At 48.5% G+C, this 27,632-nt stretch overlaps 1 protein-coding gene across 1 annotated transcript; it reads right to left on the reverse strand.

Moving 5' to 3' along the window:
- Positions 1-10,821: 10,821 nt before the first annotated feature.
- On the reverse strand, positions 10,822-27,140 carry GMFG (glia maturation factor gamma). Its single transcript, XM_033158598.1, has 7 exons — positions 26,734-27,140; positions 24,915-25,011; positions 21,867-21,916; positions 15,605-15,654; positions 14,063-14,145; positions 12,594-12,667; positions 10,822-10,971 (listed from the first exon to the last, which is right to left on the reverse strand). Exons 1-7 carry the CDS (start codon positions 26,734-26,736, stop codon positions 10,900-10,902), a joined length of 429 nt encoding a protein of 142 aa, XP_033014489.1. The 5' UTR covers positions 26,737-27,140; the 3' UTR covers positions 10,822-10,899.
- Between the last annotated feature and the right edge of the window lie 492 nt (positions 27,141-27,632).

A 27,632-nucleotide genomic window follows, 5' to 3' on the forward strand; every position in this document is an offset into this window, starting at 1 on the left:
AGGAAAGAGCTCCCAGGAAAGAGAAATCAGGGCAGAGAAAAGAAAGCACTTATTCATGCAGCACACGGTTAACTTCTGGAACTCCCTGCCACAGGGAGCAGCGATGGCCACCCACTTGGATGGTTTTAGAAAAGGATTAGGCAAATTCATGGAGGAGGAGAGGACCACTGATGGCCTCTGGCCAGGTTGGCTCTGCTCTGCCTCCAGTTAGGGGCAGCAATGCTGAATCAGAGCACCCGTTGCCGAGAAACATTCGTCTATTTTATCTTCTTCTTCTTTATATGTCTGTCTGTCTGTCTGATTGTTATTAGGTATTTATATTCCACCTTTTTCTCCAAGGAGCTCCCTGGTCCTAGTCCTCATTTAATCCCCACAACAGTCCTGTGAGGTAGGCAGGCAGGCAGGGCTGAGAAAGGCAGAGACCCAAGGAGTATCTCTGGACTCCAACTCTCCTTCCCGGAAATAAGGGAAATTTAAGGGATATCAACAATAAGGGATAGCAGCGGGAAAGGGCTTGGAATAAGGGAGTTTCCCGCAAAAAAAGGGAGACTTGACAGCTATCATAGAATCATGGATGCTTCAGCTGAGATTCCTGCATCCCAGGGGGCTGGACTAGATGACCCTAGGTGTACCTACCAACTATACAATTCTATGATTATGAGCCTCCGCCTGCCCATCCAAGAGAACGGGGTATCCCATTAAAGGGATCCTGGAGGAGGTGCTCCCAGTCTCCCACACTGACAATTTGACTCCTGCACCCAGGGGTCAGCAAACTTTTTCAGCAGGGGGCCAGTCCCCTGTCCCTCAGACCTTATGGGGGGGCCGGACTTTATTTTGAAAAAGAAAATGAACGAATTCCTATGCCCCACAAATAACCCAGAGATGCATTTTAGATAAAAAGACACATTCTACTCATGTAAAAACATGCTGATTCCTGGACCGTCCGTCGTGGGCTGGATTTAGAAGGGGATTGGGCTGGATCCGGCCCCCGGGCCTTCGTTTGCCTACCCGTGGCTGAACCCAACGCCTGAGCCAGAGCCACTTACATCTGCAATCAATAATGTTGTAGCCTAATCTGAACCAAAACGATCGTGGTCACGAGTGACCATTTAACGCTGGTGGGGGGGTCACGGCGCCTGGACATGCAATTTCACCCCCGCGCGAGCGAATCAGGACAGATGCTCAATAAAGAGGCTGCCTGGAGGAGCCACTGGACATTAACCAATTTTTCTCTCCGATTCATAGAATTCATGAATTTTAACAGGGAGAATTGCAAAGTACTACACTTGGGCAAAAAAAAATGAAAGGCACAAATACAGGATGGGTGACACCTGGCTTGAGAGCAGTACATGTGAAAAGGATCTAGGAGTCTTGGTAGACCATAAACTTGACATGAGTCAACAGTGTGATGCAGCAGCTAAAAAAGCCAATGCAATTCTGGGCTGCATCAATAGGAGTATAGCATCTAGATCAAGGGAAGTAATAGTACCACTGTATTCCGCTCTGGTCAGACCTCACCTGGAATACTGTGTCCAGTTCTGGGCACCCCAGTTCAAGAAGGATACTGACAAGCTGGAACGTGTCCAGAGGAGGGCAACCAAAATGGTCCAAGGCCGGAAACGATGCCCTAGGAGGAACGGCTTAGGGAGCTGGGTATGTTTAGCCTGGAGAAGAGAAGGTTAAGGGGGGATATGATAGCCATGTTCAAATATATAAAAGGATGTCCTATAGAGGAGGGAGAAAGGTTGTTTTCTGCTGCTCCAGAGAAGCGGACACGGGGCAATGGATTCAAACTACAAGAAAGAAGATTCCACCTAAACATGAGGAAGAACTTCCTGACAGTAAGAGCTGTTGGACAGTGGGATTTGCTGCCAAGGAGTGTGGTGGAGTCTCCTTCTTTGGAGGTCTTGAAGCGGAGGCTTGACAGCCATCTGTCAGGAATGCTTGGATGGGGTTTCCTGCTTGGCAGGGGGTTGGACTGGATGGCCCTGGGGGTCTCTTCCAACTCTAGGATTCTATGACTCTATTACCCCCCCCCCATGGTCATCTAGTCCAACCCCTGCAATGCAGGACCGACAGCAAATTCCTTTTATCTGCAGCCCGGTGTGGTTGTCTCCTCCTGCTGTAATCGTTGTGCAGATGACTGTCTTGTTTGTAACGATGACGCTTGTGTTCCTATCAGCATCCGCCGCCCGCCCCCCTCTCATAAAAACGTTTGGTTGTATGTCATCTACCTTCACAGATGGAGAGGTTGGACCAGCTATCTTAATTGAATCACTCTCTCAGAAAGGCTTTGTTTTCGCTGGGGATGAGGAACGAAGGGTTAAGCTGAAGCGATTCACGGGAGAAGTGGATTCTGAACAAGGCAGGATTCCGCTTGCGTGCCTTATTTGCATCCGTATGTTCAGATCTCTTAATCTTCTGATTTGCAAGATTGCTTGCCTTCTCTCTCTCTCACACACACACATACTCTCGCAGACATATATATATATATCTAGCATTAATTCCACACCTCCACATCTTCAAGTGTGTGTGTGCATTCCCAGGCTTTGCAAGAATCTCATTTTTCATGAATGCGTGTAAAATGCACTGGCTGGAACTCTTCTCGAAGTGTGGGGTGCGTTCCAGGTGCTTAGGAATCTACCTGCACACACCTGAGTCCCTAAATTGGGGGAGGAGGGAAGCGGCAGCTCAGGTGCAACAGAAAACAAGCTTGCTCCAGCTTCCTTGAGACAGCCCTTTGGATATCTGAGTGAGGAGGGCTATTCTGTCAGTCACGATGGGGCTGGGATATTAAAATGCAGAACCGCACGTGCAGAACAGAGTTTTTCTTTCTTTCTTTCTTTCCAGCTGCAGTGCTAAGAACAGAATAAGAGCCTGCTGGATCAGGCCCATGGCCCATCTAGTCCAGCATCCTGTTCCCACAGTGGACACACCAGATGCCTCAATGGGAAACCCGCAAGCAGGATTCGAACACAAGAGCAACTGGGAAGGCAGAACACAGCCATTGGGGCTAGTAGCCTTTGATAGCCCTCTCCTCCACGAACAGGTAAACTTCTCTCTGTCTGCCTGCTTCATTGTCCAATATATCAGGAATATAAGAAGCAGAACGGGATAAGTCGGAAAAAAGGGAAATGTTAAGTACAGACCCTCCAAGTGTCCCTGTTTTCCAGGGACGGTCCCAGATTTACAGATGCCGCCCCAGTTTCTGATTTGATCCAGGAACATCCTGCTTTTCCTTGGGACTTCCCTATTTTTATCGGAGAAATGTTGGAGTTATGTGATCCACCTGAGCCAAGGAGATAAATAACTATACAACCTTCAGAAAACATCTGAAGGCAGCCCTGCAGAGGGAAGCTTTTTAAAAAAAATGTTTAATGTTTGATTATGTGTTTAATGTTTGATTATGTGGGTTAAACCACAGAGCCTAGGGCTTGCTGATCAGGTCAGCGGTTCAAATCCCCGCGGCGGGGTGAGCTCCCGTTGCTCGGTCCCAGCTCCTGCCAACCTAGCAGTTCGAAAGCACACCAGTGCAAGTAGATAAATAGGTACCGCTCCGGCGGGAAGGTAAACGGCGTTTCCGTGTGCTGCTCTGGTTCGCCAGAAGCGGCTTAGTCCTGCTGGCCACATGACCCGGAAGCTGTACGCCAGCTCCCTCAGCCAGTAAAGCGCGATGAGCGCCGCAACCCCAGAGTCGGACACGACTGGACTTAATGGTCAGGGGTCCCTTTACCTTTTATGTGTTTATATATGTTGGAAGCAAGCCAGTCAGATGGCTAGGGTATAAATAATACAAATTATTATTATTATTATTATTATTATTATTATTATTATTATTATTATTATTATTATTAATTACCGGATAAACGTTGCAGGGTATGCAACCACACAGCTGGCTAATGTCCCATCTCTCCAGATGAGCATTAAGCCCAACGTCTCGAATGACCCAGCCACACCACTGCCTTAGCCCCCCCGCCCCGCAGAACCAGATGCAATAGAAGAGTAATCCTAATATAAATTGAAAATAATAATAATAATAATCACAATAATAGCATTCCTTGTTCCATATCCTTCCAGTAGGCCTGAGCCACGCTGAAAGCTTTCCTTTTTAGAAAGGGATCTCTGGCACCCCTCCTCCTCCTCCTCTAGGCATTAGCTCCTGCAGCTAGCAAAATAAATAAATAAATCTCCCTTAATTCCCTTTTTTTTTTCTCCCTCCACGTTGACAAACAGCAATCCTATTCAACACAAAACCCAGCCCCTTTTCCCTGCAAAGCCATGGGCTGGATAACCATGCCCCCTGCTGCCCGCAGGCCGGAGCTGCAAGTCCCCGGTTCCCTTCTGCGGATAGAGGCGGCTCTGTTTTCTGCCTGCCTTTGCTGGGAGAACAAAATTTAAAAAATTCTTCATCTGAAGAAGTGTGCATGCACACGAAAGCTCATACCAAGAACAAACTCAGTTGGTCTCTAAGGTGCTACTGGAAAGAATTTTTTATTTTGTTTTGACTACGGCAGACCAACACGGCTACCCACCTGTAACTTTGCTGGGAGAGAAGGTGAGGCCTGCCCTTTTAGATCTCTCCAAGGAATCTTTGGCTTGGCTGAACTCTGAAAGCTGCAGCATATAACTCCTGCGCTCAAGGATCTGCGCTGCCTGCCGGTTTGCTACCGAACCCAGTTCAGGGTGTTATCACTAGTATATGAAACCCAGAACAACTTGGGACCAGCTGACCTGTGAAATTCTCTGGCCCCAAAAATATTCTTCTTCTTTGGCGACCCCTCGTAGCCGAGTAAGATTGTCTTCCATGAACACGGATTTTAACAACGAGTCTGTAAGTGACTGTGGAGGCCAATTCTGGATCCACACGTCCTTCCACAGTGGGGACATTGGTTTCCGGGCGGGAGTTGATCACGGTGTGGATTTGCCAAGCGTGCCTTCCTCTTAGCACGTTTCCCCCTTGCGTCCTGAGTTCGAGTGTCTTCAAAACCCATGACGCCTTTGGTAAAGGCTGTTCTCCAACTGGAGCGCTCGCAGGCCAGTGTTTCCCAATTGGTGGTGTTTATACTATATATATTTTTAGTTACAGGTAGGTAGCCGTGTTGGTCTGCCATAGTCAAAACAAAATAAAAAATAAAAAAATCCTTCCAGTAGCACCTTAGAGACCAACTAAGTTTGTTCTTGGTATGAGCTTTCGTGTGCATGCACACTTAGATTTGCCTTGAGAGAGTCTTTAAACCTCTTTTTGTTAACCACCAGCATTACGCTTTCCATTTTTAAGTTCAGATATAAGTGTGTGTGTTTATATATGTTTTATTTGATGTAATTGATTTAATTGGGGAAATAATAAAAATTTACATGGGGGGAAAAAAAGAGAACAGGAGGCTGGACTAGGTGGGCCCGATCCAGCAAGCTCTTCTGATGTTCTTAAGCAGGAGCTGAGTGCAATAGCACTCTTCCCCCAACTTGTGATTTCCAGGAATTGGCATTTCAGAAGCTTAAATGCTTCTTACAGGTTATGGGGTGCTGAGACTGATGTATGCAGTCACCCCAGATTGCTGTTCCTATTGGTGGGTTGTATCTTCTCTCCCCATCATAGGTGCCAACTCCCTGGGTGCCCGAGGACCCACAAAATTCCCCATGAAGGGGCCAGGCACCCACAAATTTTGGTGCCAGGGCCATGAACGCTGCATGGCACCCACGGCCCCGGGCACCCACGGTCGCGGTGCCAAGCTGGCACTCCTGCTCCCCGTTACTGTCTATTTTAAAGGAAATTTTTACTGTATCCCACCCTGAAGGACAAATAAGAATTAGAAAATACGTGCTCTGAAGAGGTTACAAATGTTCAGAAGTGTCAAGTTGCCCGATGGTTGCACCGTGTAAATCAAACATGCCCCCTCCTTTTGGCCCCACAGAGCAACCGAACCATCCAATAACCCGACTGTCATCTTCGCGAGGGTATGAGGCTCATCGGATCTGCCGCTCTCCATGGTTCACATGGTTTGACATAAAGACTTCACACGACATGACAGTGACTTGATACAAGTTGACATTGCCAGGGATAAATTAATGGAAGAGTTCCTCGCAGGGTGGGTTGGGGGGGGGGGAATGAGAAAAGAAGGATTTTGGTGGACTTCCAAGGAAGCTGGATGTTGGAAGATGCGGGGCAGATAAAAGGAAGGGCGTCCGCAAAGTTAAACTCGCTCCCCCAGGAGGCAGTGATGGCCCCCCAACTAGGATGAATTTAAAAGGCAAATTCGTGGAGGAGAGGGCTATCGATGGCTACTTGCTGTGATAGCTGTGCTCTGTTGCTGGAGACCACAGATGGGGAGAGGGCCCTCGCACTCGGATCCTGCTTGCAGGTTTCCCACAGGCATCTGGTTGGCCACAGTGAGAACAGGATGCTGGACTAGATGGGCCATTGTCCAGATCCTGCAAGCTCTTCGTACGGTCTTCTTTTCATTTTCTTTGTCCCTAAATTGGCAGCTGAGGTGCCAGGATAAGGGTCCAGATTGCCCCGAGGCCCTGCAGCTCGTATACAGAATCCGGCATTGACACAGGCAGTTGCACAGATCCTTCTGTGAAAAGGATCTAGGAGTCTTGGTAGACCACAAACTTGACATGAGTCAACAATGTGATGCAGCAGCTAAAAAAGCCAATGCAATTCTGGGCTGCATCAATAGGAGTATAGTGCCTAGATCAAGGGAAGTAATAGTACCACTGTATTCCGCTATGGTCAGACCTCACCTGGAATACTGTGTCCAGTTCTGGGCACCCCAGTTCCAGAAGGATACTGACAAGCTGGAACGTGTCCAGAAGAGGGCAACCAAAATGGTCCAAGGCCTGGAAACGATGCCTTAGGAGGAACGGCTTAGGGAGCTGGGAATGTTTAGCCTGGAGAAGAGAAGGTTAAGGGGGGATATGATAGCCATGTTCAAATATATCAAAGGATGTCACATAGAGGAGGGAGAAAGGTTGTTTTCTGCTGTTCCAGAGAAGCGGACACGGGGGGGCAATGGATTCAAACTACAAGGAAGAAGATTCCACCCAAACATTAGGAAGAACTTCCTGACAGTAAGAGCTGTTGGACAGTGGGATTTGCTGCCAAGGAGTGTGGTGGAGTCTCCTTCTTTGGAGGTCTTTAAGCGGAGGCTTGACAGCGATCTGTCAGGAATGCTTGGATGGTGTTTCCTGCTTGGCAGGGGGTTGGACTGGATGGCCCTTGGGGTCTCTTCCAACTCAATGACTCTATGACAGTGTTTTTCAACCTTTTTTGGGCAAAGGCACACTTGTTTCATGAAAAAAATCACGAGGCACACCACCATTAGAAAATGTTAAAAATTTTAACTCTGTGCCTATATTGACTATATATAAAGTAATTCTCTTGAATTTGTCAATTTTTCCCACGGCAACATCTCGCAGCACACTAGTGTGCCGCGGAACAGTGGTTGAAAAACACTGGTCTATGATTCTATGATTCCCAGCTTTTAGCAACCCAAATGGCTTTCAGAAGCTGTGCTCCATGTCTCCGAGGTCTTCTTTCCCTCGGGCGAAGGCGGTAAAGCTTGTGAACAGCGTGCAAGTATCCAGACCCAGTTTCCTGCTGGAGCAAGTCGTCAGCTCAGGTCCTCACCCAACGGCTGATCGGCCAGACCGCAGATCAATGTTACTTGCACACAATCATACCCACCCCACCCCCCTTTCTCCTCTTCCATCCTTTTGTCCTTCGGAGAGCAAACCTCTCAGCAAAAAGCACTACCCATGGCAGTCTGCTTAATCGCCTCCCAGATTAATTTGGCGGGTAGATGGAGGGAAGCTCGTTCCATCTATATAAACGAAGCAATAATTACCCCCCGATCTCTGGAGGATATGAATCCCTCGGGGGGCCATCGCTCTCCCTCGTGGAGGTCTCCAGGGGGTGATATATCTCCGAAATGCTGTGTTTCGCTGCCAGGGACAATCCGTCTCCCATCTTTTGGGGGGTAGTAATAGCACTACAGTGGTTTAATATCTCTCACCAGTCTCATATTTCTCCTTAAAATCTTTCTCCTTCGACTCATCTTCTTTGCTCTCTTCCCTTCTCACCCCCCCCCCCCCGATCCTCTCCTCATTTCCAGGAGAAACTGGTGGCCTGGTCCGCCGCGCATCCTCGGTGCAGTGGTCAATGAGATGTCCCTCGGAAGCTTTTGAGCAGCGCACGGTTCCTTAACGAAAGGGAATGTGTGTCTAAACTTAGCCATCAAGGTTAATGGCCATTGAGAGACCTTGGCACCTCTATGAATAGGCCCAATCTACGCTTGTTGCCACAGCCACATCTTGCAGCGATGAATTCCCTGAATTAATGGCGCATGAAATAAAAGAAAGTGTTTTCCTTTTTATTTGTCCTATCGGCTTTCGGCTTCACGGCACGACTGGAAGGTGTCGCCAAGATAGAATCATAGACAATCCTAGAATCCTAGAGTTGGAAGAGACCCCCAAGGGCCATCCAGTCCAACCCCTTGCCAAGCAGGAAACACCATCAAAGCATTCCTGACAGATGGCTGTCAAGCCTCCGCTTCAAGACCTCCAAAGAAGGAGACTCCACCACACTCCTTGGCAGCAAATCCCACTGTCCAACAGCTCTTACTGTCAGGAAGTTCTTCCTAATGTTTAGGTGGAATCTTCTTTCTTGTAGTTTGAATCCATTGCCCCGTGTCCGCTTCTCTGGAGCAGCAGAAAACAACCTTTCTCCCTCCTCTATAGGACATCCTTTTATATATTTGAACATGGCTATCATATCACCCTTTAACCTTCTCTTCTCCAGGCTAAACATACCCAGCTCCCTAAGCCGTTCCTCATAAGGCATCGTTTCCAGGCCTTGGACCATTTTGCTAAGCAGGCATAAGGTGCAGGGAGCAGGATGAGACCTGGGACTGAGAGCTATGGGTAAGTCCCACAAGACTAAGAAAGAGGGAAGCAGGCAAGCGGAGGGAGCCCTTCCAGGTTTGGAGCCAGACGGAGCAGGCTCAGGCAGAATGGATGGCTGCCTAGCCAAGTCTAACCAAGAAGAAGTTATTGGAAATAGCACCTTTAGGGGCCCAGAGCAGCTGGGGGGTGACTGGAGGGGGGAGGATCATGCAGGGCAGAAAGGCTTTCACACACCCCTCAACGCAGCCCTGATCCAGATCAGATGGTCCAAGCAGCCACTTTTTCAGGTGGTGGGGAGGAACTGGGACAGTTCAAAGCATGCTTTTTTAAAAGGTATGTTTAAAATGTAGTTGTTCTTTCAGTTGCCTTTTTCTGGACCTACTTTGCGTCATCAGATCTTGCAGTTTGGGCGAATTAGGTTGGAATGATTACTTCCAGTTTCTGGGGTTCAAAGGCTTTATTCATGCAGGAACTATTTACCAGAATGAGTGGAGATGACATCTTCTCCAGAGAGAACAGCAAACATAATGGCTCCTGTTTTAGGGTTGAAGCTAGCTTAGATAGAGAGGTTACAAGCGAGAGCTGGCTAGATTACTAGACAAAATCATGCCCTCTGGTGGTTTAAAGTAACACATGAATTAACCACAAAGTCACGAGAAGGAGATGTATTTGCTTTTTCCCAGCACTTTGGCCATGCAGTCACCTAATTTAGCCGCTGTGAGGACAATCACACAACACAAACTGATATGTGTAGGACCATTTCATTACACAGCTTCTAAAAAGCACTTTCTGTCTTACCACTGCACGGGGCAGAAAATACATCAAGTAAGACAGAGATTTGGGTGGGTGGCGATAAGGTGGCGCCTTAGCGCTGTAGCAACTGCTTTGATGCTTCTGTAACGATGTGGCAAGCCTGTGGTGAAATCCTCTCAGCAGGTGTGCAGCTTCTGCCGCCACAGCCCTTCTGCAATTTGAAAAGCTGCACTTGCGGAAACCATCCATCTCCCCAGCTATTCGAGACGTGAGACCTCATATTGAAATCCTGGCGACCCCTGATATAATAGAACTTGACAGGAAACATCTGGCTGTCCCACCCGGCACCCATCTGATGGACAGAAGGCGCCACCAGGTGGCGAAAGGTTGCACTGTAGTGGGGGAGAAACGCAAGCTACATTTAAAATGCATTTGAGGCACATGGCTCCGCCCCAAAGGATCCTGGGAAGTGTAGTTTATTAAGAGTGCTGTGAACTGCAGCTCTAAGGGGTCAGCTGCGATTCTTTAGGGGAAGCCATGACTGTTATAAATAATGTGCTTTAATGTGTGGTGTGCACATGAACAAAACGAGATAAACCTGCCAGTATTATGTGGGAGGCATTCAGTTGCATACCAAAAATTTAGGTACGTGCAATGGATTAAAGTGCTCATACCTAATTTTTTTTTAAAATGCACTAAAAGTGTAAGCTGAATGACTGGTGAACAGGGAAACATATAACCTCCACACAAGCAAGTAAGGATGCAACGAAGACAAATGCTCATTGTTGTATAACCTCCCTGCGAGGAAATCAGAACAAATGCTCAATCGAAAACCAGGCATTGTCCAACCCCTGGGTAAGCTTTGTGCAAGCAAATCAGCATAAATGCTCAATGATCCTGGAGGAGCCCCAAGGGTAGCTAGCGGCCAGATGTCCACCCCCCCCCCAAAAAAAGATCACAATTCAAGCATAAAGAACACAGGCTCAGCGCAATGAAAGAAGGAAAGAAGAATTAGGTCCAATGGCTTTATTTCATTTTAATTTCTCTGCAGGGGAAAGCCAGTGGCTCTGGTCACGGAGACAGTAGGTCAGCGACATTCCCCTCTATTCCACATACACCCACTGTGCAGTGCAGTGGTATCTCTAGGGTGAAATGGGGTGGGGGGTGGGGGAGTTAGACTACAGGGCCTGCTATGAGTGGGGAGTTTACTGAAGGTCCAGCCCTCCAGGATTACCCTACCAATCAGCGGAAAAAGGCCAGGCGCTCTTTGAGCCATTGCTCCGTCAGGTCGTCTGTGGACCGAATCTCAAAGACCTGGGGGGGGGGGGGGGAACAGAGCATCAGTCAGGTGGAGAAGGCGGTCTGCCTAGGCTGAGAATGTGGCCAAGCCTCCTTCCCTGCCTTTCCCATGTAGCTAAGGAGCTGGCTGAGGCAGAGTAGGGACATAATTCTACCTTACACCCAGTCCGACCATTGGTCTAACTCAGTAATGTCAATGCTGAGTAACAGCGGCTTTTCCGGGCTTCAGACAGAGGTCTCCATCCCAGTCCTACTCAGAGAAGCTGGGAGCTGAACCTGGGCCTGTGATTTCTGCATTACAGGGGGGTGGGGTTGGACTAGATGACCCTCGGGAGTCCCTTCTAGCTCTACAATTCTATGTTTCTACGACTTCTGCATGCAAAGCAGATACTGGGCTAAGGTACTTCCCTGTGATGGTTTTATTATTTAATATATTGCACATTTTGAAAGACGTGGCAGTCTCTCTCTCCTCGGCTTTGGGGGTTTGCCTAGGACAGGGGTCGGCAACCTTTTTCAGCCGTCCCTCAGACCATGTGGTGAGTCGGACTATATTTTGAAGGGGAAAATGAACGAATTCCTATGCCCCACAAATAACCCAGAGATGCATTTTAAATAAAAGCACACATTCTACACATGTAAAGACACGCTGATTCCCGGAACGTCTGCGGGCCGGATTTAGAAGGCGACTGGGTCAGATCCGGCCCCCGGGTCTTAGTTTGCCTACGCCTGATCTAGTAATTGAACCCCGGTTCTGGCACCCAAAACAAGAATCATAGAATCCTAGTGTTGGAAGAGACCCCAAGGGCCATCCAGTCCAACCCCCTGCCAAGCAGGAAACACCATCCAAGCATTCCTGACAGATGGCTGTCAAGCCTCCGCTTCAAGACCTCCAAAGAAGGAGACTCCACCACACTCCTTGGCAGCAAATTCCACTGTCCAACAGCTCTTACTGTCAGGAGGTTCTTCCTAATGTTTAGGTGGAATCTTCTTTCTTGTAGTTTGAATCCATTGCCCTGTGTCCGCTTCTCTGGAGCAGCAGAAAACAACCTTTCTCCCTCCTCTATAGGACATCCTTTTATATATTTGAACATGGCTATCATATCACCCCTTAACCTTCTCTTCTCCAGGCTAAACATACCCAGCTCCCTAAGCCGTTCCTCATAAGGCATCGTTTCCAGGCCTTGGACCATTTTGGTTGCCCTCCTCTGGACTTGTTCCAGCTTGTCAGTATCCTTCTTGAACTGTGGTGCCCAGAACTGGACACAGTATTCCAGGTGAGGTCTGACCAGAGCGGAATACAGTGGTACTATTAGTTCCCTTGATCTAGATGCTATACTCCTATTGATGCAGCCCAGAACTGCATTGGTCTCGCTGCCCAAGACCAAAAAGCCACATATAGGCATGGGGGTATGGGAAAAGGAATACGTAAGAGAGAAAGCACAGTTGCCTCATCCTCTTCCACATCGCCTGGGGGTTTAAGGTTACATGCATGTTCTCCGGGTTGCGCCAGGCAACCAGGCTGCTGTCTAGAATCCCAAGAGGCCAGGGAGGGGGGTGTTTCTGGCAGCAAGAGAGGCCAAAAACAATGCCAAGACGATCAGGGACAAAACCAGAGGTAAGATGTGTGTCTGGAATACCTTGGTGAGCTCAGCTGCCTGCACCAGCCTGTTTTTGCTCCCGGCATACATCATCTGCTGCTCCGGCTTGCACCCTGGGATAGGAAAGGAGAGGGCAGATCCTTTAGTTGCAATTACTGTTCATTATCTCCTTGACAATGGGCTGTGTGTGATCCACAGCAGGTCAGGGAGTTAAGGACTGGCTGAGGTGGAGAGAGGCGGACTTCCCCAAGGCCACAAAACAAGTTCCTGCTATGGCTACGATGTTGGGACTTGAACCCAAGGCACTGCCTTATCTCTCTGCAACAGAAGTGGGATTTGTTGGGTTTTTCCACCAGTGGGGTGTGGGGGAAAAAAGCTAACAAATGATTAGCATTCAATCATTCAAATCACATCTTTTTATAGCACTTTGGAATGTTCAAAGACATTGGCCGTGTTCACATCGTACATTTGAAGCACCATTATACAACTTTAAACAGGCATGATTTCCCCCAGAGAATTTCTGAGAGCTGTAGTTTCTTTTTGAGGGTGCCAAGAGGAGCCCCCTGTTGTCCTCCCAGAACTGCAATTCTGTTCCCTGCAAAGAAGGGTTAAGTATTAAACCGCTCTGGGAACTTTAACTCTGGGATGGAAATCGGGGTCTCCTGACAACTCTCCGTGCCGATGGTTTTGCAATATGGCATGGTTTTATTTCAAAATGAAGAAGCCCGTGGCCGTATGGTCCATCCTGTTTGTTCCAAGGTGTGGACTTTGCGAAAGTATGTTTAGGTAGATGGATGCTCTTTATCTTTGTGTTTCTCGTGGACTACAACAAACTAGGAAGCGAGGGAACCTATGACCATAGAACCATAGAGTTGGAAAGGACCATGAGGATGATGTAGTCCAACCCCCCCGCAACGCAGGAATCTTTTGCCCAGTGCGGGGCTCGAACCCATGACTGAGCTATCCCTTCGTTGTCTCATTCCTTTAATTTTTCATTTGGCAAACCTGCACGTGAATTCTTAAATTTAAGGAAATGCCCACTCACGTGAGAAATATGGCCATTGCTTCTTCACCTCCTCCTGCTCAACCTCATGTTACATATTTTTTTAGTGCATTCCCCCCCCCCAAGGTTTCCTATTGTTTCTGTGTAAAAGTTTCCCCTTTTCGTCCTAACTTACAAATTTTAGTAACAACTTTTATTAAAAATGCATGGTGTGAACACGGCCATTGTCACAGTAATGCCAGTAGCTTCCCCCAACCTGGCACCGTCCAGAACCTTTTGGGTTACAATGCCCATCAGCTTGGCTGTTGTTACGGGGTGGCCCAGGGGCCTGAGACCTGGCCCTCTGGCGCTGCACCAACTCAGAACCGAACCCTACAGGCCCCCCTGCCACCGCCCTCAAAGCTTCGCATTTGTTCTCGGCAGACACCAAGCTCAACTCTTTGGACAGGAAGCCGAGAATCCCACCCCCTGGTCACCCTCAGTTGAGGAAGTCGCTGGTTCTCACCGACTGGGCTGGAGAAGATGAAGCAGAGAGGGTATGAGACCCGGCCATCATCGTGGACGTATTTATAGCTGTAAACTACAAATGTAAACACACACAGACACAGTCAAGGAAGCAACTGGGTGTCTCATGGCAAGGTAGATATTGGGGGAGGACATAGCTGTCAAGTATCCCGTATTGGCCAGGATTCCCCCGTTTTTACACGTGTTTCCCGCTCCTCTCCCGGATGCCTCAAAAACCCGTATATTCCCGGGTTGTGTGGAGGTGGAGGAGGGCTGGGAATGCCCGGGGGGAGGAGAGACAAGCCGTCGGTGCTTCCCTCGGCTGCAAGCGGAGCAGGAGAGTCAGGAGAGCGAACGAGAAGCTGCTAGGGGGAGCGCTCCGTCGGCAGCCCGGCCAAGCGCTCTCTCTCTCTCTCTCCTCCCTGGCTGGCTGCTGCACCGGAACCGGCAGCGCTTCCAGGGGCCGGGCGCGCCTCTCACCCGGCGGGTGGGTGGGCTGGCCTGCTTCGCCCTCCTCTGCTCGCCGGAGGGACTGCTTGCTTGCCTGCCTGCCTGCCCGCCCTGCTCGGCAGGGTGGAGAGAAAGAGCATCGGCACCATGCGCTAACCAAGTGAGCTATCCTCTGGTTCCGGTTTGAGCCTGGAGGCACGGGGCTGCTAGCTGCCTGCACCGTCCCTCGGGGCCTTCCGGACTGTCTGCTCCGCCCACTTTTGCTTCTGGCTCCGCCCACCACTGCCGTGGTGAGGCTGCTAATCCCTTATTTTCAGATCCGAAAGTTGACAGCTATGGGGGAGGAACTGGACCAGCTTGTCTCCAACTGGCAAAGGGGCGGAAGAGAGCTTCCTCTGTGGTGACACCTTAGGCTCTGGAGCTCCCTGAATGCGGAAACCCACAAATCTCATTCCCCAATGTTTTCTTTTTGCTCTCTCTCCTTTTCCCAGTAGGAACTGGGCTACTTCCTGTCCTAAGAATGTAGCATAATGGCCCGTCTAATCCAGCACCCTGTTCTCAGCGTGGTCACCTGTGGGAATCCAGGGAGCAGAGCATGAGCGCAAGAGCAACTCTCCCCTCCTGTGGTTCCCAGCAACTGGTCTTCAGAGGCCTTGCCACCTCCGACTCTGGAGGCAGAGCAGAGCCATCGCAGCTAGTAGCTGCTGACAGCCCAGTCGTAAAAGGTTTGTGTCCATACCATGTGTGAAAAAGGCCCCAAGTCACCCAGGACTGGCCTTTTGGTTCCTGCTCCAGCTGCATGTGAATTATATCATGCAACCACGCTGGGAATACTGTGTTCTGGTCGCCTCGCCTCAAACAGGGCATTATGCTTTTGAATGCGAAAGGAATCGCATTTGTCCCTCATCCCATCCATCACAGAACCTTCTGGCAGAAAATTCTATAAATTAACTAGGCTTCCGATTGCCTGTCCCGAAATCCGTTGGGAACCCTTTCTCTGGCCACCTCAAAACTATAGCTGAGTATGGAAATGTGTATGGCCCAAATCAGGTTGCCCCCCCCCCCCAAACACACTCAAACAACACTAGGATATCGAGGCTGGCGTTCTGGCAGTTCGCTCCTCAGCTCCTCTGGAGAGATGTCCTAAAGAAGACCACAAAAAGAGGCATCAGTTTTGTAGACGAGGGTCTTCCCAAGGGGAGCAGCTGCGTAGGAAGGGATGTTTGCAATTTGGAAAGTGATGGGCAAATTGAATAGTTTAGGATGAGTGAGTGATTAACAGGAAGGGAAATAAACTCCCCACAAGCCTATCAGGGTGAATGTCAATCAGCCCAAGGCCTGGTTGAAGCAAGACACTTCAGCCTGGCGCCTAAAGATATGTAATGATGGCGCCAGGTGAGCCTCCATGGGGAGAACACTCCACAAGCAGGGAGCCACCGCTGAAAAGGCCCCTTCTCATTTTACCACCCTCCAGACCTGTTTTGGAGGCACACGAAGAAGGGGCTCAGATGATGATTGCAGGGTATGGGGTTGGTTCACATAAGGAAAGGCAGTTCTTGAAGCATTGCAGTCCTGAGTCGTTTAAGGCCTTATAGATCAAAACCAGCACTTTTAATCGGGCCCAGAAACTAATCAGCAGCCAGGGCAGTCGGAGCCAGGATCGGTGTGATATGCTCAGTCCATCTTGCCCCAGTGAGCAACCAGGCTGCCACATTCTGCACTAGCTGAAGTTTCCGAACTCTTCAGAAGCAGCCCCCAAGTATAATGCATCGCAGGAATCTAACCTAGAGCATAGACTACAGAAGTTGGGCTATCCCCATCCAGATAAGGGCGCAGACGGGCCACCAGCTGAAGCTGATGGAAGGCACTCCACGCCACTGAGGCCACCTGAGCCTCAAGTGACAGCAATGGATCCAGAAGGACCCGCAAGTTACATACCCACTCCTTCAGAGGAAAATAAATAAATAAATAAATCCTTCCAGTAGCACCTTAGAGACCAACTAAGTTTGTTCTTGGTATGAGCTTTCGTGTGCATGCACACTTTTTCAGACACTTCTCCATGCACACTTTATCCTGTATGTGCCCACCTGAGCTCTTTGATCCATGTAGGAGTGCCAGCTTAGCCCCACAACTGTGGGTGCCTGGGGCCGTGGGTGCCATGTAGAGCACATGGCCCTGGCACCCAAATTTGTGGGTGTCTGGCCCCTTCATGGGGAATTTGTGAGTGCTCAGGCACTCAGGGCCCCAGGGAGTTGGCACCTATGGATCCGAGGAACTGGCACTGTTACAAGTGTTACATAATACTCATTCTGCACTTCTAATACATTGATATTTTAGTGTGGCACCCACACTTTGGAAGGCACCAGGCAGGTGCCTTCGCTGTACTCATTTTGGCGCCTGCCAAAACAGGTGCCAAACAATTAAACATTTTTTGTTTAAGCAAGCCTATCCGGACAAAGAGAATGCTGGCGTTTGTTTTAATCTGGCTTTTACCTTATTGCTGATTTCAATTCTGTTTGGAATGGTTCAAATAGTGGTTTTTAACTATTTGTTACTGATAATTTTATTGCTTTAATCTTTCTGTCAGCACCTCTTTGAGGTTTTATTACAATCAAGTGCATATAAACCCTTCGGAGACAATAAGATACTTAAGGATGAATGCTGAATAAATAGGTCATCTGGAAAAGCCCAGGGGGGTAGTGTTCAATGAGCTTTGCAGAAGAGTAGGGATCTGAATCCAGGTCTATGCAGTACAACATCTCCTCCGCCATTGCTCTCTGGCTATTCCCTAAAACAAAATAAAAAATAAAAAAAATCCTTCCAGTAGCACCTTAGAGACCAACTAAGTTTGTTCAAAGAAGGCTGATCGCCGTAGAATTGATGCTTTTGAATTATGGTGCTGGAGGAGACTCTTGAGAGTCCCGTGGACTGCAAGAAGATCAAACCTATCCATTCTCAAAGAAATCAGCCCTGAGTACTCACTAGAAGGACAGATCCTGAAGTTGAGGCTCCAGTACTTTGGCCACCTCATGAGAAGAGAAGAATCCCTAGAAAAGACCCTGATGTTGGGAAAGATGGAGGGCACAAGGAGAAGGGGACGACAGAGGATGAGATGGTTGGACAGTGTTCTTGAAGCTACTAACATGAGTTTGGCCAAACTGCGAGAGGCAGTGAAGGATAGGCGTGCCTGGCGTACTCTGGTCCATGGGGTCACGAAGAGTCGGACACGACTGAACAACAACAACAAGTTTGTTCTTGGTATGAGCTTTTGTGAAGAAGTGTGCATGCACACGAAAGCTCATACCAAGAACAAACTAAGTTGGTCTCTAAGGTGCTACTTGGAAGGAATTTTTTATTTTGTTTTGACTATGGCAGACCAACACGGTTACCTACCTGTAACTGGCTATTCCCTGTCAAGGGTGGAGCTCGGAAGCTTTGCCTGTGCGCAGGTTGAAAGGTGTGTGCAGGTGACAGGTGACATTCCAATGTCTTGCATCGAATGCCAAGGGTGGCACTCTGCTCAGCCCTTGCTCCCACCCAGCATTCCAGGCAGCTGCAACCGGATTCCTCCCCCCCCCCTCCCCGTGATGCTGAAATTTGCTTGTCACTTCTGACATTGCACAAAGGTGTATGGCTCAGTGGTGGCTGAGAGGTTTCTGTCCTCTATCTGGGTGTATGGAAGGGGAATGGTCCCGCAAGGTGTCCTCAGTGGGTTTGAAACTGGGCTTAGGGATTGGAGGAAAAGGAAGGAGCATGCCCCGCCTTCCTCACCGAAGACTGCCGCTTCCCACTGCCTTTTTCATCTGTGCTGCTAAAGGGAGGAAGGGCTCACAAGTTCTTTTCATCTGAATTAGCCCATTATCTAATCCTCTTTGCTGCAGCCAAGCAGGCACCACAAGCCCTGTAATGAACTGGCAAAGGAGCAGAATTAAGCAGAGCTTGCTGCCACATTTGCACAAACAAGATGGCTGGAAGGATCGACAGCCTTCCTGTTCAAGACTGCTGTGTCCTTTGATGCAGCAGAGTCTTGGGCACCATGTACCAATGGGAAGAAATTGAAGCAGGTGGCACAAGGAGGCGACTGGAAGTCCTCTTGTTAAAGGTGCAGAAGCTGGCCCTCCTTCACCAGCCTTGTGAATAATCCTATGCATGCACACTCAGAAATCCCATTGAATTCAATTTATTTCCAGATAAATGCATATACCGGTAGCAGGGATGGGGAAACCTGTGGCCCTCCTGATGTTTGCAGGGCTACATCTCCCACCACCCCCAACCCCAGCTGTGCTAACTGGGGCTGGTAGGCATTTAAGCCCAGCACATTCTAGAGAGCAACAGGTTCCACACTCCTGATGTGTGAGATTGCAGACTATGGTGCTCAAGAGCAGCGAGAGGGAGGGCAAGGCTGGAAGGTGGATGTAAAGGAGCCTGAAAAGCTAAGGGAAAAGTCACTTGTTGGTGGCCTGTTGATTGAGCTTTATTCATCCTTATTTGTTCACACAAAGGGTGCAGGAAGGTTTAATGAAGTTGGCTATTGTTACGGAAATTATGGGGGGGTCACCTAAGCAAAGTCTCCTCCTGAGTAAACTCATTTGGGGTATGGAGTGATGCCCATCTCTCTGCCATGATGCAGTAGGCGAGAGACCACTTACACAGGGAGATGCCTCAGCAGGTAATCTCTGGGTGCTTCAGGAAGCCACTGGGCTAATATCCCTCAGCTGGAATCCCATTGTTCTCTCCCAGATAAGTGCTCAAGGTATCCTTGCCAATACTTAACACCCATTCACATTGGCTCAGGGCTATCTCCCTGATATTGCTGTTTCCCCCATATGCTAATCTTGTTTTTCCTGTTTTTCCTATATGTCAGTCATGCATAACCCTTCCCTTTCGTGATGTAGTGATGATGTAGTAATGATGTTTCCAAACTGTATTCTGGGATATGATAGGAGTTTTAAAAAGTTCTTGTAACGCTGCTCTGGGTGTGCAGTTTGACTGTAACCTATTGCACAATAAACCCCGTCTTGTCCTTGCTCCAGTGGCTGGACGTCTTTTATTTAACTCCGCAGAAACCAGTGGGCTTATCCCTAAGGGCCAGGTGGCTGGGCAGTTCCACACCTGGGATTTTCCGTTACACTATTTATTGAGTGGTTGTTCTGATTTGTTTGTGGGGCAAGTATAGCTGCACCAAGCAATTGTTATCCCACGCAATTCTCTTTAACTTTCCTTATCGCAAAAAGTCTGGTTTGGGGGCCGAGGGGGAGGGATGGAGTTGGCTGTGCAAAGGTGCCAAGTCAACTGTAATTGAGCACCCTGGTTTTGTCATGACGTCACAGGATCCTACCCCAAAACAGCAACCATCTGGAAGCCCAGCAGGCACAAAAACTACGTGATGTAAACTGAGAACGGCACACTAATTAACATTTGGACAAACTCACCCTCCAGTCCGTTGTTTTCAGCAAACTGTGGCTCTAGGGTCACCTAACAAGCTGACTCTGTTTAGAAGCTTGCATTCCCAGGATACGACCATCCTGGATTATTTCAGAGGAATGTTATTATGCATCAGTTCCTGTCTGGAAAGTGTGTGCATCTGGGCTTCCATTTTGACAAGCAAAGCTTGCCAGTCGTTTCATATTTTAAGAAATGGGAAGAGAGCTTCCCTTGAAACACCCACCGCTAGTTTTTCTGCTTCCCTAAAACTCAGCGGAGTGGATATTCCGCGCTGCCATTTGATTAACATTTCGCTAACGCGTGTGAGGGTTCTTGCATAACGTGTTGAATTAAATATGAAAGCAAATGACGCCATCAGCACATCGCTCCCCTGAGATATTAAACTTGATCTGAAATTCAATTTGCTTTTAACCCAGCCTCGTAATTTGTAATGTACCGACAAAATTTATGTCAGGAATGCAGGAAGGTGGAATGGAGGAGCTGATGCAATTTCTTTGGGGGAAAGGGGGATGTCGCTCCATGTCAGATTCCAGGCAGTTGCTGGAAGAGTTGGGAATTCAGTGGCTGTCGCAGGCTGAAGTGAAGTGAAGTGAAAAGCAAGTGTGTGCACACACACATGTATCTGTGAGAGAACCGGTTGATTACATTTCCACTCCCCTGCAATATAAAAAAGCAGGGTTCTGCTTCTGCACTGTCTTTGCTTAGTGTTCAGCATCCCTGCTTTCCACCTCCTCCCAACAACAAGACTATGATTGGGCAGAGGAGCTTGTTCAAGCTTTACATTTGTCTGTAGTGGAGACAATTGCGCTTTTCTCCAGGGGGAAAAAAAACCCACTCTGTAATGCCTTCACTCTATAGTCACAACAAAGTCTGCAGCTCAATCACTTACTGGCTTTTTGGGGGGGGGGAATCTGCTGTTTTTATACGGCTTACGAACACTGCAGGTAAACGATTAGATAAGTGTTGCGATGAAATCTGAAGCCCACAGTCAGAATCTAACTGACACTTGGTAGCTAGGGAGAACTTTCCTCAGTCCGTGTAAGCCTGCGTGTGACCTCGGAGGGTTGCTTAACCTTTCCCTGCACTGTGCGCTTGGCAGGGGGTTGGACTGGATGGCCCTTGTGGTCTCTTCCAACTCTATGATTCTATATATGAGTCACCTGGAGCCATTTGCTCTGGTCTGCACGGCAGAACACCTGCCATGTACACCAGCCTTCCTCAACCCGGTGCCTTCCAGATGTTTCGGACCACAACTCCCATCAGCCTCAGCCAGCACACTGAAGTCCAAAATGTTTGGACTCTGGAAGGCACCAGGTTGGGGAAGGCTGCACACATATACCGTATTATCCTGAATATAAGCCGCATCCCCCCCCCCAAAAAAAATTCTGACCATGAAAAGTTAAAGTGCAGCTTATATTTGCGACCTTACAGTATGCAGCCAAGAGCACAGGGCAAACAGCGCCAGGAGTGTGGAGCAGTGAGGAAGGGAGTGGCTTATATTTGGGGGGGGGTTCCCCCTTTCCCCCCCTCCCTCTTCAATTTTAAAGGTGCGGCTCATATACGGGCCAATACGGTATTAAAACACCTTTGTGTTGCTTCAAGCTGAAGCCTATCAGCCTTCTTTTGCAGCTTCTGAATTTGAGTTACAGGTGGGTAGCCGTGTTGGTCTGCCATAGTCGAAACAAAATAGAAAATTCTGAAGAAGTGTGCATGCACACGAAAGCTCATACCAAGAACAAACTCAGTTGGTCTCTAAGGTGCTACTGGAAAGAATTTTCTATTTTGTTCTGAATTTGAATGTGGGGTACTTTTTAAAACTTGACCTGAATCAGGGTGCTTTAAAAAAAAAAAAAGCAGGAGGAATTATTCTCATTTTAAATAGAAAAAAGAAGTGGAAAGGTTTTACATACCTGAAATTCTTCCTCCAGCACCACCAGTTGACTGTCTTTGTCTACCTTCACTAAGGAGAGAGGAGACAAAAACCTAGTAAGGGGATTTCACCTCCCTTGTTAGAAAGATCCACCTTGCATGCAGAGGTTCCTTGGAGAACCACTGCCAATCACTGTAGAAAATACTGAGATAGATGGACATAAGAGAAGCCTGCTGGATCAGACTGTAAACGGAAAATCCCAGGTGTGGAATTGCCCAGGCACCTGGCCCTTGGGGATAAGCCCACTGGTTTCTGCGGAGTTAAATAAAAGAAGTCCAGCCACTGGAGCAAGGACAAGACAGGGTTTATTATTGCGCAATACGTTACAGTCAAAACTGCACACCCAGAGCAGCGTTGCAAGAACTTTTAAAAACTCCTATCATATCCCAGAATACAGTTTGGAAACATCATCACTACATCACGAAACGGAAGGGTTATACATGATTGACATATAGGAAAGACAAGATTAGCATATGGGGAAAACAGAGCAACATCAGGGAGATAGCCCTGAGCAGATGTGAATGGGTGTTAAGTATTGGCAAGGATACCTTGAGCACTTATCTGGGAGAGAACAATGGGATTCCAGCTGAGGGATATTAGCCCAGTGGCTTCCTGAAGCACCCAGAGATTACCTGCTGAGGCATTTCCCTGTGCACATGGTCTCTCACCTACTGGATCATGGCGGAGAGATGGGTTCCCTTAAGGGCATCACTCCATACCCCAATGAGTTTGCTCGGGAGGAGACTTTGCTTGGGTGACCCCCCCCCCCATAATTTCCGCAACAAGGCCAAGGACCCATCTAGTTACACAGGCCAAGCCAGATTCACATTATGGAAAACCCGCAAGCAGGATTTGAGCACAAGAGCCCTCTCCCCTCCCCTCCTGTGGTTTCCAGGAATCGGGGGACTCAGAAGCATTGCTGCCTGCAGCTGGAGGCAGAGCACAGCCACCTTGGATAATAGCCACATACATCATTCTCCTCCATGAATTTGTCCAATCCTCTTTTAAAGCCATCTAGATTGGTGGCTAAGGACGCGGGTGGCGCTGTGGTCTAAACCACTGAGCCTCTTGGGCTTGCCGATCAGAAGGTCGGCGGTTCGAATCCCCGCAATGACGGGGTGAGCTCCCGTTGCTCGGTCCCGGCTCCTGCCAACCCAGCAGTTCAAAAGCACGCCAAAAAGTGCAAGTAGATAAATAGGTACCACTCTGGCGGGAAGGCAAACGGCGTTTCCGTGAGCTGCTCTGGTTTCGGTGTTCTGTTGCGCCAGAAGCGGCTTAGTCATGCTGGCCACATGACCCGGAAAAACTGTCTGTGGACAAACGCCGGCTCCCTCGGCCTGTAAAGCGAGATGAGCGCCGCAACCCCAGAGTCATCTGCGACTGGACTTAACTGTCAGGGGTCCTTTACCTTTACCTTTATAGTTTGGTGGCCGTCAGTGCCTCCTGTGGGAGGGAGTTGCACTGTTTAACTACCGGTATACGCTGCGTGAAGGAAGATTGAAGGACTTTCTCTCATCTGTCCTGAAATCTGTCTGATGGCCTGACTTGGTATGAGGCAGCGTCCTATATCCTTATGTTCCCGTGATACTGGTGCGTCTTTGCTGCTGCTTAGTGAAAAGTTGTTTGTTTTTCTCCAGCTTCCAGAGGCCATAGGTTAGACTGTTTTGTGCCTTGAGTCTGTTCTGCATTATAGCACTCATCTTTTGTGGTTTCGTTATTGATATTTTAATTGTGTCCCGTGAATTTTTAATGATTTTGTTTTATTTGTTGGTATGGAAACTGCTTTGAGGTCACTTGGTGATTTAAAGCATTATACAAGAGCACTAGCAGGATGTGGGTGGCGCTGTCAGCAAGATCAGAAGGTCGGCGGTTCAAATCCCTGTGACGGGGTGAGCTCCCGTTGCTCGGTCCCTGCTCCTGCCAACCTAGCAGTTTGAAAGCACGTCAAAGTGCAAGTAGATAAATAGGTACCGCTCCGGCAGGAAGGTAAACAGCATTTCCGTGCTCTGCTCTGGTTCGCCAGAAGCGGCTTAGTCATGCTGGCCACATGATCCGGAAGCTGTACACCGGCTCCCTCAGCCTATAGAGTGAGGTGAGCGCCACAACCCTAGAGTCGTCCGCGACTGGACCTAATGGTCAGGGGTCCCTTTACCTTTACAAGAGCACTAAATAAATAAATACATCAAAGCCAAGCCCAAGCTCCCTCGCCTTCACAAATTACTCGGCTCCCCATTGCGGGGCAGGTGGTGGTGTTGGGGAGTTGTGAGCCAGAGAACTGCTGGTGAGACTGAAACGGCCCTTAAGTCAGTGGCCTAATGGTGCGCAGAAGGACTACAGCCAACAGCTCTGTTCCCACCCCCTTCCGGTTTATCAGAGTGACACCGGATTAACTGCAGTTAAGGGTTGCCTACGCAGCTGCCAACAGAAGTTCAATCAGCATCAAAGCCGCTTTAATTCAAGGTGCCCAGATCCACCAGCACATTTCAAGCTGGTATGCCTCAGGCTTCTCAGGTTAGAAAAGACAAACACCACATTGTCAGAGAACTGAGTTCATTTCTGTTTTCTTTTTTAAAGCATTCCCTGATTCAAGCATTCACAGAGGCTTGAAATGCATCAGTATTTAGGTACCACTTTGTACTAAGCTATTTACGATGCCTGCTTAGGAGACTGCCGTCCTTGTGAGATGTGGGGCAACCCATCTGCTTTTGCACTGAGTGGGGAAGAGCTGTAGCTCAGTAGTAGGGCATCTGCTGTGTATGCAGAAGATCCCAATTTTTATTCATTTATTTACTTAGGAGTATTTATACTCCGCCAATCGCGTTTCCAAGTAGTGCTGGGAGAGAACACTGCCAGAAAGCCAGAAGAGCCGTTGTCACTCAGTTTAGACAGCTGTCAGCTAGCTGACCATGCTAGGTGGTCTGATTCCAGCTTCCTATGTTCCTATGGCAGGTGTGCCAAGCCACAATACCATAGCCCCCAATCTTAGGGGGGGAAAATAGGGAGGTGGCATACAGGATAGTAAACTCACTCATTATGGCTGCATTGTTAGTCTCCTTCCGGAACCGGAACTTCTTCAGTTTCTCCTTCAGCTCTGGGTCCACGTCACACACAACCAGAGAATCTGACTGCAATGGAAAAAGCAATGTGGGTTTTCTCCTCCAATCAAGCAGGCCATTCTCCTTGTCATTTCATTGCCCTGAAGACCATGGCATAGTCTCATCTACTCTGGAACTAATTGTGGGAAATTGCAATCAAACTTAGCCATGCATGCCTGCTAGTCAGTGCATGAAGGGGTTAAGGCAATAGAGCTGCATTTCCTAGACTGGGTTGAGGAAGGAAGTGAAGCCTCCTCTTCCTGTTCATTTCTCACCCTCTCTGCACAATGTAACTGAGCAAGGATCATAGAATCATAGAGTTGGAAGAGACCCCAAGGGCCATCCAGTCCAACCCCCTGCCAAGCAGGAAACACCATCAAAGCATGCCTGACAGATGGCTGTCAAGCCTCCGCTTCAAGACCTCCAAAGAAGGAGACTCCACCACACTCCTGGGCAGCAAATTCCACTGTTGAACAGCTCTTACTGTCAGGAAGTTCTTCCTAATGTTTAGGTGGAATCTTCTTTCTTGTAGTTTGAATCCATTGCTCAAGGAAGACATGCGTAAGCAAGCTCCAAGCTTAGAGCATGTGTCTGAAGCTATCTTTTTGTATTTTCTACCCAACAGTATTCTGCCTGTGTCTTTCCTGCTGCTGCTTAGATAAATGCACGAATATGATCTTTGTAATGTTTTGTTAGTAAAACATTTTAAACTTACTTAACAGTGTGGTCTGTTCATTGCAAGAGAGGCAGAAAGAGGGAAGCACTTTGCAAAAGGGCTAAAAGACTTATGCAAAAAGTTTAACAGCCTACAGTCCTAACACTTCACAGTGCTGCTTAACTGTGTGAGTTTAAGCTTTGCTACTGAGGGTTCTCTCTGCTGGAGAGAGGCACCCAGCTGATTCTTTTGTTTTTTACCCCCCCCCCCCACATTTGTGTCATAGGGATTCATATTTTCTTCCCATACTTATTCTGTGTTGGTTTGTTTGGATTACTCAGCTTTCCCAGCTCCCCCTGCAAAACACTTGCTTAAAAGCACTTGCAAAACACAGTTTGGTGCCACAGTGGAGAAACCTCTGAGTCTCTCTATTAGAGCTTCAGGATGGTCTCCAAGCCAAAGCTCTCTGCAAGGCCCTGCAACCTGTCCACCCATATCTCAGCTCACTTCTTCACAAACGGCCTCTTATAACAGAAAACTATCCCAAACAGAAACTTGTCCTAACTCTTCTCAAGCACTTTGAGAGAAGGTCTCGCCCTTCGGCAGCTCTTCCCATTGCTGAAGGGGTCTTACAAGGCTCAGCACCTTTTCTCATAATCCACAATCTATATTTTTTTGCTATTGTTTTAAGTGCGTTCATTCTTATATCAAACACCACGCCCGTCGCCACACCAGAATGTCCCTTCATTTTGAAAGGTTGATCTGCCACTCAGGCTTGCACACACACCACACAGGAAGCTCATGTCTGCCAACTGTCGAGATGTGGCTTCCAACTTGGGCCAAGCCACAACAACTCCCTCTGCCAAAGCTTCAAGGACGGAGGCAGCATTTTGGATCAAGACAAGGCTAGAAACACTAGATTTTGGAAATCTTCTTTGCATAATAACAAGGAGGAAGGGCTGAGTGGCAAGGAAAGAGGTCAGATAGATTTTCTACAAGTAAACTTTCAAAGTAGCTCAACACAAGTGTGGCGCAGAATCTACCCACCACCCACTACCCACTGTTTCCAACCCACGCTAAGAATTGTTTCAGCTAACCATTCTGTCTTAGGTCTCTCCAGCCTTATCTCCGTGTCAGCTGAAATGCTGCAGCTCTGGGTTCAGCCACTCGCCCTTCTGACAGGATGTGCAGGTCTCTGTGCTCTTGCTTGAGTTAGGACACGCTCTGCTCAACATCAGCACTTGCGAAACACCGCCAGGCACACACTCTTGACAGCTGCAAAGGAAAGACCGCTGGGGCGGAAGTCGTTGTTGGTGGTAGGGAGGAGCCCAGAGAGAAGTAAAAGGTTTCCATTCGCAGTTACGAAAGGGGGAGCCACAGGCAGAGTACAAGAGAGATGGCACCGATCCTAGAGGGTTCAGGATCAGACTCAAAGCAGGCTGGGCCTTTCAACAGAAGGACAGAAACAAGCCCGAAAGTAGGCATGAACAGGGGGATTCAGTTACCAGCCTAATAACATCCAAATGTTAGCTTTGGTACTAACACCTAATTGTACATTGGTGATGACTTCTCTCCAGGTAACTGGCACTGAGATTACTGAAAAGTGATGGTTGCTCATAACACATGTCACCCGCACCTACAGTTCTCGAACCGTGATGGAGTGACGACTTCTTGAATAAGAGAGAGACACAAATCTTGATGAATCTACTGGCGCATGGGACCTGGAATAGAATCGTAGAATTGGAAGGGGCACAAAGAGTCATCTAGTCTAACTGTCTGCAATGCAGGAATGTCAGCTAAGGCATCCATGATAGATGGCTATCCAACCTCTGCTTAGAAACCTCCAAGGAAGGAGAGCCCACAACCACCCAAGGGGGACTGTTCTGCTGTCAATTTGAAGCCATTGGTTCGAGTCCTACCCTCCAGAGCAGGAGAAAACAAGCTTGTTCCCTCTTCCATGTGACAGCTCTTTGACAAATATTTGAAGATGGCTATA

Source organism: Lacerta agilis, chromosome 8 (assembly GCF_009819535.1).
Source record: "Lacerta agilis isolate rLacAgi1 chromosome 8, rLacAgi1.pri, whole genome shotgun sequence".
Classification (NCBI taxonomy): Eukaryota; Metazoa; Chordata; class Lepidosauria; order Squamata; family Lacertidae; genus Lacerta; species Lacerta agilis.